Genomic DNA, 13,720 nt, shown 5'->3' with positions numbered 1-13,720 from the left:
CATCTGCTTGCCTCTCCTATATCCCACAAGGCAAGTGTGGGAGAATGTCTATCGGACACAATGCAGCACACACACCATACAAGCACATGCCTTTAACCCCTTCGCTCCTACTAATTACTCCCAGACAGCTCATCTCATGTTAACAGTTACAAGATAATAGCTGGTGTGTGTGCACGAAGAAGGGATTCTTGGAGGGTCAGCTACCAGTATGCATCTTTATCCCTGTCTTCTCATTTCATTTTTGTGAGAAACAGGTAAAGAAAAGAAGTGAGGGCTTTGATGCAGAAGTTTCTTGCTAACTTTCTTTAGGTCTGTCTGAAAGGCAGGGAGTTTTTTTCCCCAGCTTCTGTTTTCCAGAATGTGATATCTCAATTATTTAGATTGCAGATTTGCACTAAAGAAATATAATTTATTAAAAACTAGTTATGTTTTTACCTGCTAATTAAGCTTCTACCTCACCACAGTTGCAATAACTATAACTGAGCTGACACACAGAGTTGTCTTATTCAGGAAGAGGTGAAGCGATGTAATTGAGGAAAGGAGTGAAACAGCGTGATGGAGGCAGGATGGAAGCAGAAGTAGTGAGGGAAAGGTGAAATGGGTGCAAGACCAGGATGGGGAAGATTAAGCCCCAAACAAAAGACTTCTTATCTCCACCTACTGGCATGACTACACATACAAACACAAACAACGTACACCAGTGTCATTCTATAATACACGACTGTGGTTGGGGCAGACGTGACTGTTCACAAACAAATCAAAATCAGTTTGGATTTGTTTGTGAAACTTGCAACAACCTCTGACCTTCAATCACAACATAGCACTTCAGCCTCTTCACTTCAATCAGCTGTGACCATTTAAGGAAACACGGTTTAAACATAATTATAGATTTTGAAAACCTTTTTTTAACACCCATGTTTGTCATTTTGAATAAGTTGTAATCCAAAAAGTAACACTAAGTTTAAAAAGCTTTTTGAAAGCTCTAAATACAGTATTTTTGACAGCATAGTCCTTTTCATGATTTCTTCCTAGTGTAAGCTATTCATCTAGAATCTAGTTTATTATATAGGGAAAAAAAAACAAAAAACACACTATATATATATATAAAAAAAAAGCATATTTAATGAGATGATATTCAGGCTAAGATAGAAGTGAAATAATGTTTGGAGACAGGTAACCTACAGGGCCAATGAAGGGATGTGACCTATACTGAAAACCAGAGGTGACAATTCACTGGTTTCCTGCTTGCTTCCTTCCTGTAACCTGCATCTAACAATGCTGTGAATTTTACTATAACAGCATATACGACAACCCACAGAACGCACTCAATTCCTGTAACTTTGGTACTGCTGCATCAGCACCTATACATTTCTGAGCATAAGGGTCAGTGTGGATGTGATGTGACTGTTAACAAAAATCAAAACTACTTAAAAAAAAAAAAAAACAAAACCAAAAAACAACAACTTTATTTCCATACAAAAAAAAAGCAAAGAAACCCAAATATATTAAACTTGATACAAGCATTAACAACTCAAAGTCCTCTATAAATATGTTAAAATAAATTAAAGAAATTAATTTACTAAAGATTAACACCTTTACCACTAAAGATGTCTGAAAGGCAAATTTAAATAGACCAGTTACAGCACAGTTTCCGTTCTTCTAACCAACTACATCAAAAACACACAAACCGCCATGTAACATTTCTAAAACACTAAAGCATACACACCCTAACCCTACAGTATGCTGAATCTAGCTTAGTAAAGATACACACCTGTGAGCACAACACACAGGTGTGACCAGTAGGCTACAATTATACAAGTATAAAGCTGTAACAGGAAGAATTAACACTGACTGACAGAGGGATTGAGGACAGTAGAGTGAGAGTCGTGAAAACATCAAACTATTTAACACCAGTACTGTCTATGGAGAAAGGAGAAAAAAAAATCCCACTCCCAGGCACGTTTGTTTAAGATTATCTAAAATATAAGTATCAAAAAGGTTTTTAGAAGGTAAAATCAGGACCTTCATGAAGAATTCACATGGCTTAAATGCCACCTCTGAATCAAATGAATTTGCTGTGCTCAAATCATGTCAGATTACTCAAAGTAAGATAAATAATGTGGTGGCACTTTATTTAGGTTTTTGTCGATCTTTGATTCTCAGTGTAGGTGGAACTCATTCAACAGCTGCCGTTTTTGCAACTGCATGAATATGGCTGGCACACTAAATATCAAAGTCTACTGTATAAAATCCCCCACGTCCTGTTTCTCCACTTGTCTTTTACTGGTGGCACTGTTTCAATAATCCAACAATAGACAGAAGAACACTTGTAGTAGTCATAACGACGGAGAGACCTGAGCTCAAGTTAGCTTACTTGACTTAAAGAGAGAGAGAAAAAACAAAAACAAAAAGACTCACCTCTCCATACATCTCCCTTAACAGCTCAACAAATCTTAGCTTAACAATAACATAACCTGTTAACATTACAGGCACTTCAGTTGTTTAAAACTTAACATTCAGGTTAGAGGCCAGGTGTCTAAGCAAGACCAAGGAATACAGTTTTGAGGGGAAAAAACATTTCACCAGCTTATAAACAATACTGTGACCAGTTAATGGGAACACAACTCCTTAATATGAGCTACATTGTGCTTATGTTCCACCATAATCATATGAGCTACAAACAGACTTCTTTGGCACATTCTCTATATCATTTGGAAGATGTTGATAAAAGTAAATATGAATAGTGTGGCTTGGCTTACCCGGCCAATCACATTGTGATTACAATACGTTTGTCGCAATTAGCCGTATCAGAGTACTATTTTGATAAAGCAGCAGATTATTCCAGCACTATATAACATCTATACTGAAATGTGCTGTTTCGGTGGCAACACACATTGTTAGTTGTAGCATCATTGGGGTCCCTTACGAACGACAGCCGCATAAATCTAAGACAAATCTCTGAGTATTTTGAGTCTGTGTTTTCCTTGATATCATGCAGGCGCATATAAAGTCAGACAAGTCAGTCCAGTGGCTCTATTAGACAGGGATGTGTGCATCTACAGGGTCTAGTGTATGAGCATGGATGTGTGTGTACTGCAAATATTCTGTCACAACGTATCCAGAGTTTGCATGTCTGTGAGAGTATGTTCAAGTTCCAGCATAGTGGAGCCTAAAGACAGAACCCAGTAGCGTCCTCAGGAACAGAGAGCTGACTGAACACTGCCAGACGTCTGGTGATGCCTTCATTAATGCCAGCACAGGATTCAGAGCCACTAAGCGAGCTAGCAGAGCTGCTTCCTTCATGGTCATGGTCTGAGAGAGAGGTGTAGGACAGGGATCGAGCACCCAGTGGTCCTGGAAAGACCCCAGTAGCATTAGGACTCTGTCTCAGTGTAGGGGAGCTAGTTGGAGACATCCCACTTGGAGAGCAGCCGGAGTCTGGCGAAGGCAGAAATGGAGACCCTGTATCTGCTGAACTTACCCGACCCAGGGGAGGGTTCTGCTGGTGAACAGGGGAGGCCTCAAAGGCAGAGTCCATCTCCTGAAAGGCTTGAGAGAGGAGGTCACTAATTACAGTGTGGGAAGGAGGAGAGGCAGATGGAGCACGTGTGAAAGAGGCATTGGCAGGAGGAGGATGAGGGGTGAAAGTAGCCTGGGGAGCAGAGGGAAAGCCAGCAAAGCTGAAGCTCTGTCTGACGAGAGGGGGTCTGTGCAAGCGGGACGAGGAAGGTGGCTCTGATGGAATGCCCGAGGAGGAGGACGAACGTGGGGAGTGTTTCTTCTCTTCTTCGCCGTTGTGAACAAAGTGGCAACGTATGCCATAGGGGCAGAAGCCAATGGTGTGAAACGTACGACACAGCTCCGTTTTGTATTTTGGATGTCTGTTAAGATCCCGCAGCTCTTCAGGCCCGTGGGCGAACTGACACTTTCCACCATACTTGCACAATCCGTTCTCAGAGAACGATCGACACAGTTCAGTCTTATAGCGTGATGAGGAAGAGGAGGTGGAAATGGATGAAGTGGACAAAGAGGAGCTAGTGTTTAGTGCAGTGGGGCTGATGTCACCTTGAGAGAGCCTTACGTCAGTTCTAGGCCAGCCTAGACTTGCTGCTGTTGTGCTGCTTGTCTCTACCATGCTGACAGAACGCTGGGTAAGAAAGCCTGACTTTCCCCATTGGGTGGAATTGGAAAGCTGCAATGGCAGAGGGCTTTCAGGCTGCTGCCCCCATTGGCTGGACGTCAGAAATACACTGTCTGAAGTTTCAGTAGGGAGGCAGGAGGGAGACAAGAGGGAAAATGATGTGTTGCTGCGTGGCTGACCAATACAACCTGGTGTCCTCATTGCCATATTTAGGGATGGTGGTGATCTGTTTGGTTCCTTCAGGTCCAGATTCAGTAACTGCTGTGGTAAAGAACAGACACCACATCAGAATATACATTTTACAGTAAAAACAAAACATTTAAAAAAAAAAACATCTACAGCATGAACCTTGTTTCTCTATACGGTAATTTCACAACTGAAGAATTAAAACAGCTGTATTAATAAGCAACATTTACAATATTCCGTTTCCACATTTAGGGGACTTTAGGCATTTTCCTGTATGTAGCTGCAGAGGTGTAACGGATGTGCTTAACTAAATGATAGATTATAGAATAGGTATTCAAAATTGGTTGTAACAATATGCTGAGTTGAAGATATCTTTGCCACCATTTCAATCCACACTTAGAAGAACACAACTTTGTAACTTGACATTCTCATGAACGTTTACAAGGACAGGCCGCAGTCTGTCATGTAGCACAAGCAGTAAGGTCCAAATCCCCCGTTAAAATACGTTTTCTTCTACTTACCGTGTGTCACATTGAGTTTAACACCTTTCCATGGTAACTTATCTGCTTAACAACTGGGACCGGCGACTTTTAATTAACTCAAGAATAAAGTTCGTAACGGGGATTGGATTCAAATGGTTGACTTGAAACCATAGCCATCACACCATCGCGCTAAACAACGTAAACTTTTAGAAACGGAATCAACAGGTCAGCTAGTCATTTGGGCCCATAGTGCAATCAATCGTAGCACCAACTTCAACAACTTTGACAAGCAAACTTCCGGTCCGAAATAACTTTTAGATGGCATAAAACAACAATATACTCTAGCAATACAGCCTCTGCCTCTGGCTGACAATAATACCTAGAAACTGCGCAGTGGTAACAACTAGCTAAACCTCGCAAAAAGAAAAGAGCCAACAGTGTCAAGTTAGCAGTGTAGCTAGCTAGCTTGCTAACGTTAACCCCCCCCGTGACCTAACGTTAGCAAACTTTTGCTCCGCTCAACTTTCTTCGCGCCTGTCATTTACCTTGCACATCATCTCTTCCAGGTCCGCGCACTGGTTGAGGGGGTAAGATGGCATCGTGCTGACGTCCTTAAAGCCTCCGTCTGATTGATCCTGTCTGCCCCCTCAGTGATAGACGTGGGCAACTCGCTGGCATGAGTTGCTCGGAAGTTTCTAGCTGTGTGCGCGCTGCTAAACAAGCCCAAGACCCGGACCACGTGTGGATTTAAAACCTAACACCCGCTTTTAGCCCCTCCCACGCCTCTGGGAGCCGCCCCCAAGATGTTGTACTAGCACAACAAGTGAGCCAGACGAAAAGTAGCAGAGTTGTAAAAAGGAAAAAAAAGAATAGGCAGAATACAGGCAGAAAACCGCAGGACTGAGCTTGGGACACAGCTCAGTAGTGGAGACAGCCTAGCCCCGTGAGACAGACAAGGAGGAGTGAAGGATTTGAATCCAAAGCTAAAGGTAGATGTGTGAGCAATGAAACCCACTCTCAGAAACACACGCATATACACAGTTTGTTCCTCCTTTATTTGTCTTAATTTGCAGAAAACTCAAAACTTTATTTTCAGGTAAAAACTTGGACTTATCACAGTCCAATTTGTAGCCCTAAACACCAATCGCAGAAAAGTCATAAGACATTTGGTCCTTGGACAGAGAGATAACATGAAAACATGCTCACACAGCTACACAGATTTGCCAATGAAGTTGTAACACTTCTGGGATTGTAAAGGGGATAGTGACAAGAAGTCCAGTATCCTGATGAGTTGACAAACCAGCTTTTATTTAGTTCTGTACATATTTGTACTTTTGTATGCCATAACGAGAAATTAGGGTATGAATAAAAACAATATTTGAGTTTCATACGTTTGAGCTAAATCCAACAAAATGTTTCCAAGTTCATCAGAATCAGGATATAAACCAGAGAAAACGGGCAATGTACAGTATAGCCCACATGATAGCTATCAAAAGATAAAACCTACAGAGACCGAGTTTGCAAAAAAACAATGTTCTGCTGCCCCAACTTAGAGAAAACTCTGTTGAACCAAGCTCATCCCTCTGAGCTCTTTTAAAAAAAGATGAGCTCAGCTGAGAACAAAGCCTGCCGAAAAGCTTTGTTTTGGTCCAGCCAAGTGGTCACCATTAAGTGTGTTTGTGTGTGCATACGTGCTTGTGCATGCTTGACAGAGGGGCTCACCCCCCCCCCCAAGCACACACACACACACACACACACACACACACACACACACACACACACACTGTTCTGATGATGTAATCCTCTCTACAGCCTGCAGGGTATCTTAGTCCGCCTTGTTTTGACTTGCGTGATTTGAACATGTCCAGTCAAACTGGAATTTTTCCTCAAACGTCTGCCGTGTCCTGGTGTCCAAGACTCCTGGCACACATCATAACTTTTCTTTTCTCCATGCTTCTATTTGCAAAATCTCCACAGAGACCTAATGAAAACAGGCATGCATTTGTTGTGTGTACCTGTGAAGCAGCTTCCTCAAAGTTTAAAACATAAAATTTGCATGCAGCTTCACCCTGCTATATGATATTATGTCGGGATCCAGTTAAGACAGACTGTGGTTTCATTTCATTTGATCAAAGTCACATCTGAATAGAAAAACACTCTACACACTGATCACTTCTGTGGTTGCTTCTTCTCCAGTTTGCTTTGTATATAGGAGAAAAGGTGACAGTTTTGGTTTAGATACGTGGATGAATTTGAAAATATATTCAAGGGCATTTTGACCTTAAAATCCTCAAACTACTATAATTCCAGTGTGCACGCTGTACCCTTCTACTCATATGACCCAAGGTGAATTAAATCCTGAATGTGAACAAGGCCTAATTACATAGTGACTGAAATTTAGGTGCTGACCCACACATGAGGCTGAGCCATAATTAGTTCACCACTTTAAGAGATTGGCTCTGTGTGTTTGTTTTATGCCCTGAGATGGAGACCACCACTGTGAACAACAAGCTATTAGCAAGATGTCAAGAACGCGAGCGCCTTCAGGTAAGATGGCCCTTCTGTTTAATTTGGTTACATAAACAAATGTTATCTTTAAACAAGCAATTTGGTTGGCCAGTTAAGTTTACTTCTGTAAACCAATGTCTTCTGTGTGAGTTAGGGCTTACTGAGAGCAAGTGTGTGTGGGGTGGGGTGGGGGGGGGGGGTGTTTGGGGTTTAAAAGAAAGTTCTTGCTTCTTGTGGAGTCCAGCTGGGCTAGAGGGCCTTCGGAGCACAATGAGCTCCATGAGCTGCAGAACCAACTAACAAACTAATGGCCCGCCCTCTGTGAATCTACCCCATACACACACACACACACACACAAACACGGTGGAAATAGCAGAGCGTAGTGAATGATTGTGATAGAAGGGCTTGTTAGGAGGAGGACAGAGACAGGGGTGAGGACAGGGATGAAGGGACTATTTGGGGGCAGGAGAGAAAGAGGATGGCAGTGAAGGAATCAAAGGCAAAATATTTGAGGTTAAACAATACAAACAATGATTAGTGTTTGCTGATTCAACCTCTGTTTGTTATTACAAACACATTTCCAAAAGCGTTACATCACTCAGGACTGACTGTTGCATCCACGTAGAAGCGGGCAGAAAGAATGAAGCCATACATCTTTTCTTAGATGCATTTAACATAAAACTTGATGAACAAATGCAGAGGTGTGTTTCCATTAACTGGAGGAATGGGAAGGACGCTTGAGAGCTAGTTAAGTGGATATGAAGAAAAAATAGAGGGGCGAGAAGGAGAGGAAGACACAACAACAGTGTGTGTGAGTATAAATCTGCAAATACCTTGTGGAGTGAAACATTTGTTTTGTAGAGTAATGTGTTTAGTGTGTGTGTATGTGTATTATAGTGAAACACACACACATCCTTTTGAAACTCTCATGATTAAGTGAAGTCATTCCTCCACAGCTACACACTGGCATCTTCAGATAAGAGGCTACTATTACAAGCAAAGTAATAAAGAGAAAAGAGGAGGGGTCTGTAGACCTGATGAACATCTGCTCCTCTTTTCCTCCTCCTTTCATTCTCCCCCTCCTCACCACCTTCCTTCTTTCACAATGTACCCCCCGCCCTGTTCACTTGTGTTGTGTGTGTGCATTTGTGTGTGCTTGTGCTTAGAGAGAGCCTTTTTGGATTCACAGGGGAGTTTGGGATTTTGGAGTTTCCCTGAATGTGAAGTTTTAGCAAGTCCACAGCTGTTACCTCAGTGAAAGTGAGGCAATCATTAGCAAAAAACATCTTTTTTTTCTAATCTCATCCTGTTTTATAATGTGATGCTTCATTATATTTGTGTGTTATACTGTCTTATCACTGCCAAAAAGTAAAGTCTCTTACAATACTGATAATTTCTGTAAATCAATCTATATGAATAAGACTGAAAAGAACAACATGGACAAAAGTGGTGAAACAGTTTACAAAACTAAAATTAAAAAATTTACAAAACTATGAACATAAAATCATGAGTGTCACCTCATTAATAAACATGATAACCAGAGAAGCAGCACTGGCATGTTCACAACTATGACTCTCTTATGCTTCTTTTTTACACACACACAGACACACAAAACACATGCACGTACATCCAGAAACACCGTACAGCAGGGTTCCACTTACAGGGCAGAGGTCATAACGTAACCTTTGACCTCTTGATTTCACCCCCCCTCCTCCTCTCCTGCCCTTTGGAATTCACTCCTGTGGATTCAATTAGAAATGTAGAGAGAAGGAGAGCAGCAGAGAAGAACGAGAAGGTTAAGAGACAAGATAACAGTGACAAATGTCTGCACACTAGGATGAAAAATGAGATGGGATAGCGTGATGGGAGACTTTTCAGACACTGGTCCTTTGAATTTATTTGTTTTGATGAAAAATAAATAAATAAAAATAATCAGCTGAGTTTGTTTGTCTTCATATGGGCTTGTGAAATGCCAGAAATATGTGGATGCTGAGTTTTTATTAAATCTCTTTTGAGTCGTATGTAGAGCATTTTATATTGCCTTGTTGTTGAATGGTGCTTCAAATTCAAGCTTTGGTTCACCTTGACATTTTTACAATTTTTTGCGTCTAAAGTGGTAGCAAGTTTTTTGGTAAAGGTATTTTTATTTTTCAAGATGATAATGTATGTTTCAACAAAGCAAAGTTCATGCAGAAAGAGTTTGAGGATGGTGTGGAAGAAATCACTATGCCTTCATGTGTGCAAAGCCAAATATGGCTTTAGAGAAACAACTTGATGCAGAATGTGTGCGACAGAGCCGGAAGAGAAACTATACTCTACACCAATCAGACATAACATTATGACTGCCTGTGCATTTTAATACAATCCATCACAGTGACTCTGCCATGAATTCTGCTTTTACACAGTTATAGTTTCCAGTTGTTATGTTGAAACTGTCGGAAAGGATAATATTTCTACTTTGCGTTTATTGTTGAGTTCAAAGTGGGTAGTGGAATTGTACTGGAGTGCATTATCAGAAGAGGTGGTTCTAATGTTTTGGCCACCTCATTCATTTTAAAAGGGTGGCCAAAACATTAGAACCACCTCTTCTGATAATACACTCCAATAAATTATAACCTTGTAAAAGTAGAGCCACTGTATTGGATTCCATTAAATGCACAGGTGGTCATAATGTTTTGTCTTATTGGTGTATATTTACATCCTCAAGCGACAGATTATTTGCTGCATTTTACTGCCCACTGCTGGATAAAAGCATGATTACAAATGTGCACATGTCCACTGATGTCATTATCAAAGTGGGCTCGAAGATCAAAAAGAAAGCAAATTACATTTATTTTTGTTATTTAACATTAAATTACATAATTAGAGGTTAAAACAATTACCTAGTGCACGATTATTAAAAATAGCACAGTAACATAATTAAGATCATATTTAATTGCCCCATATATTAGAATTGTGATTGGTGATTTCTGTACTACTAAATATGTTGTAATTTTCTATTTTAATTAATTTTATGAAAAAAGACATATTTAAGTCAAACCAGTTTACAGTTGTTTGGCAACTTCTCCTGTGCGGGGAGCTGTTGCACCATTTCCTTACGAGGTTTGACGGACCTTAGTGAATTAATTAGGTTAATTTGGCTAATTTAGTTTCTCTGTTAAGAAATCAGACACATAACCTGCATCCGTTATCTTGGGCTGCATATGGATGTATTTTCATATATGTCTGCATCAGAATATACACATGAAGCAAGTGGCACACAGAATGAAAGAGACCAAGGCAGGGAGCCAGAACTGCCAGTAAACACAGAGACTGGTGAAAAGGGAATTTGCACAACCTCAGTCCCTGGAAGCCACACAGCAGTGTGTGTGTGTGTGTGTGTGTTCCTGGAGATCCTCCGGAACCCAAAACAAACCAAATTTGGCAAACCTTTATTTTAACAGAGGGGTGGTTTGTATTTGTGTTTGCATTTTTGTGAGCTTCATGTGTGGCCATGGAAAAACTGAGACAAAGAACATGTATTTTATACAGGAAACAGGAAAACAATATATATGTACAAGGATTATTATCAGAAATTTCCATTGCAAGATATATTATTTTAACCTTCCACTTTATTGTCTGTGATCATATTTACATAAACCCGTATTGTGATTCATAAGAAATTCATTTTGATGAAAGAGAAAGTAGAGGCTGCTTGTTTTAACTCTATTGCAGGAAAATGCTGAGCCAGACAGAGAGGGAAAAAAGAGAAAAGCGAAAAAATAAAAAATTGAGAGGGACTCCTGCAAAAAAGCCGAAAAATTACAAGTGCATGTGTGAGTGTTTGTGTGCCCACATGTGAACAAGAAAAAGTGAGAAAGTTAGTGGGCTATGTGCGTTTTCTAATATTTCACTTTGAAATAAATGTTACAGTGTGTGCTGATGTTCCCATTACATAATTAACTCCTACTGAAATGCGTTAATACTAATCTACTTTTTTAGAATCATAGAAAGGGAATTTTTTTCCTCCAGCAGCTGACAAGACAGAACAAGCTCACTGACGTAAAGGGTGAGCAATGATGTCAGGTGTTTCTATGCTGCAGTCAATTGCAGAACGAGTGTCATAACAAGCAAAGCTATGTGAAAGGAGGAAGACAGTTAAAATAGCAGTAATCTGCACTTCGCAGTGCCAGATATTTCTATGTGTAAAGGTCCCCACGATATTTTCTGTTGGGTTATTAGTTTGGTGTCAGCTCTGCTGAAGAAAACGCAGAACTTATCATATAATCATGTTTGTTGTTTATGCGATGAATGAAAGAGAATGAAAAAAGTTAATGTCTGAGTTGCTGTATGTCAAAAATGTTTAATCCAGCATATTTCTCTCTGGCACTTCATTTGAACTGTAAAACTGCAATGACAATAAAATAATAAGGGTGCATTTTCTTCATCAGTTTACATGTAAATACAGATATGAGTATGGCTCGGTCTGTAAAGCTGCAAGTTGACGTACGTGTCTTGAATTCCTGATGCTAGATTTTTTGTAACTCATGAACCTTCAAATTAAAACTTGAAGTAAACACAATCAAGTACATTAAAAATAAAAGCAGTGCTGTTCCTTCTGCCTGGCCATTTGGCACGGTTTTCTTGTGAACTGGATGTTCCTGCTGCACAGAGATATTTGTGCACAGATAATGAGGTCCCTTGTGAAGTCCAAACAATGGTTCTTTAAACCTGCTGTTTGTTTCTGCTACTGAAAGTGATCTTAGTAATGTGTATTAATGTGTAATTCTGTCTAATTTTAAATAAACATGATAAACACATTGCATGCAGTGTTTATATGATGTTATGCCTGTCCTGTTAAATTTGTGTTATCAGTGTATACATACCTGCATGCACAATTCCTCTTAGTTGTTAGAACCCATTCTTCAGACGCAAGTGGTTTGGCAATGAATGTTCTGTTGGAATGTATGTTTATAACCTCTTGAGAGTCATTTTCTCTACGAGTGTTTTCACTCCCATCACATTCCAACATCTGTTCACATCAGTAGTAGTGATTTTACACTATGGAAGCTTTGTGTGTACTCTACTTATCCTCTATACTTATTGGTAATGGAGTGTCTATGTGTGTTTGTATCTATGAAAAATTCTCCAAAGTGAAAACATTTTATCCGCTAACACAAGTGAAGTAGGAGTAATGTCAGTGTCAGTGTAGTGTCAGTGTGTGCGTATGTCTCCTTGCGACTGAATGTGTGCCAAAAGATGATTCCCGGTTTGTATATTCTCACACTGCACTCATCCAATTGTATCCAGGCAACAGTTCATAATATTGATCAGTCTGTTTCAGGGATATCGATGGATCTGCTGTCTTGTATCATATGGTGTCTTTCACTTTCTTTTATTTATGCTTGGTATGGAGGAAATGTGTTATATAAATGGTTGTTGGTGGATGTACGTCTGTGGTTATGCATTTGAGTGTTTTTTCCTCCACTTCTTTGTCCTTGTTCTCTATTAATTACTGATGTGAGGGTTAGGATGCGCTTGCACATGTATGTGTGTGCATGTCTGTGTGTCATTCCATTACGTGATGGGAAGTGTCTGTGCCACACAGTTTCCTATGCCAATTTCCCCAGTTGTTTCCATGTTTTGTACCAGCCTTCATGCCCGTTAATCATAGGCTCAGCACCGCCAATTATATCATGATGTCAGTGTCTTCACGAAAGTCCTCATTCTGTCTGACCAGATTTAACAATATAAATGTCGATGTGTGATGCGTTTCTATGCACAATGTTATTTTGTCATCATACATTTTTTGGAATCTTGCTCTTCTCTGGACTTTACTGGAGGCGGTGTTATGTGAGAACACAAATGTCTGAGTGAGACATTCAGGAGATTACCCAGAGTTTATCCTGTGAGCCCCTTAGTACAAAGTCTAGATTATGTGTATGAGTCTGTAGGTGGAGAGAACACAACGCTCTGTCCCAAACTGTTGCAAGGATTTAAAGAAAGTGAATGAGCATGTTGATGATGTTTCTATTGGGTGACTGTCTACTTTCTTTATTTTTGACCCATGGCCTCAATGTGCTGTAAACAAAGCAGTTTCCCACAGCATAATTTTTCTCTCATGTTGAGCGTCCTGTACATGCTGACATCAGTGGATTTTCTTGAGTGAGACACTTCTGACTTGGAAAATCTCCAACTGTTTGTTACATATGTGAAAAAACAACTCCAGGCAATATCTAGACCTGATTCTTGTGACATTGCTTGAATTCATATGTGGAAAAAGGCGATGATTTGACAAATGATGTAAATTCAGAGGTTACCCTTTAAATTGTGTTTCCTTTTAAAAACTTTTGGTCAAAAACACAAATTGGGTTTAGACTTTAGAAGGAAACTATTACTTTCTTATTTATAGACAATGTGAAGT

General features: G+C 40.0%; 1 protein-coding gene across 1 annotated transcript; it reads right to left on the bottom strand.

The window, feature by feature from the left end:
• Positions 1-1,449: 1,449 nt before the first annotated feature.
• On the bottom strand, positions 1,450-5,546 carry zgc:114130 (uncharacterized protein LOC570332 homolog). The gene is made up of 2 exons (XM_067507328.1): positions 5,355-5,546; positions 1,450-4,402 (listed from the first exon to the last, which is right to left on the bottom strand). Exons 1-2 carry the CDS (start codon positions 5,406-5,408, stop codon positions 3,170-3,172), a joined length of 1,287 nt encoding a protein of 428 aa, XP_067363429.1. The 5' UTR covers positions 5,409-5,546; the 3' UTR covers positions 1,450-3,169.
• Positions 5,547-13,720: the final 8,174 nt, after the last annotated feature.

Source organism: Channa argus, chromosome 6 (genome assembly GCF_033026475.1).
Source record: "Channa argus isolate prfri chromosome 6, Channa argus male v1.0, whole genome shotgun sequence".
Classification (NCBI taxonomy): Eukaryota; Metazoa; Chordata; class Actinopteri; order Anabantiformes; family Channidae; genus Channa; species Channa argus.
This window is presented reverse-complemented; position numbering and strand designations above follow the sequence as displayed.

What these genes read in the sequence shown, in the direction of transcription:
- zgc:114130 (XM_067507328.1), bottom strand. Translation starts at nt 5,408, where the DNA reads ATGCCATCTTACCCCCTCAACCAGTGCGCGGACCTGGAAGAGATGATG. An exon ending in TGGAAGAGATGATGTGCAAG is followed by an intron (nt 4,403 to 5,354) that starts GTAAATGACAGG and finishes TCTTTACCACAG; the next exon opens with CAGTTACTGAATCTGGACCT.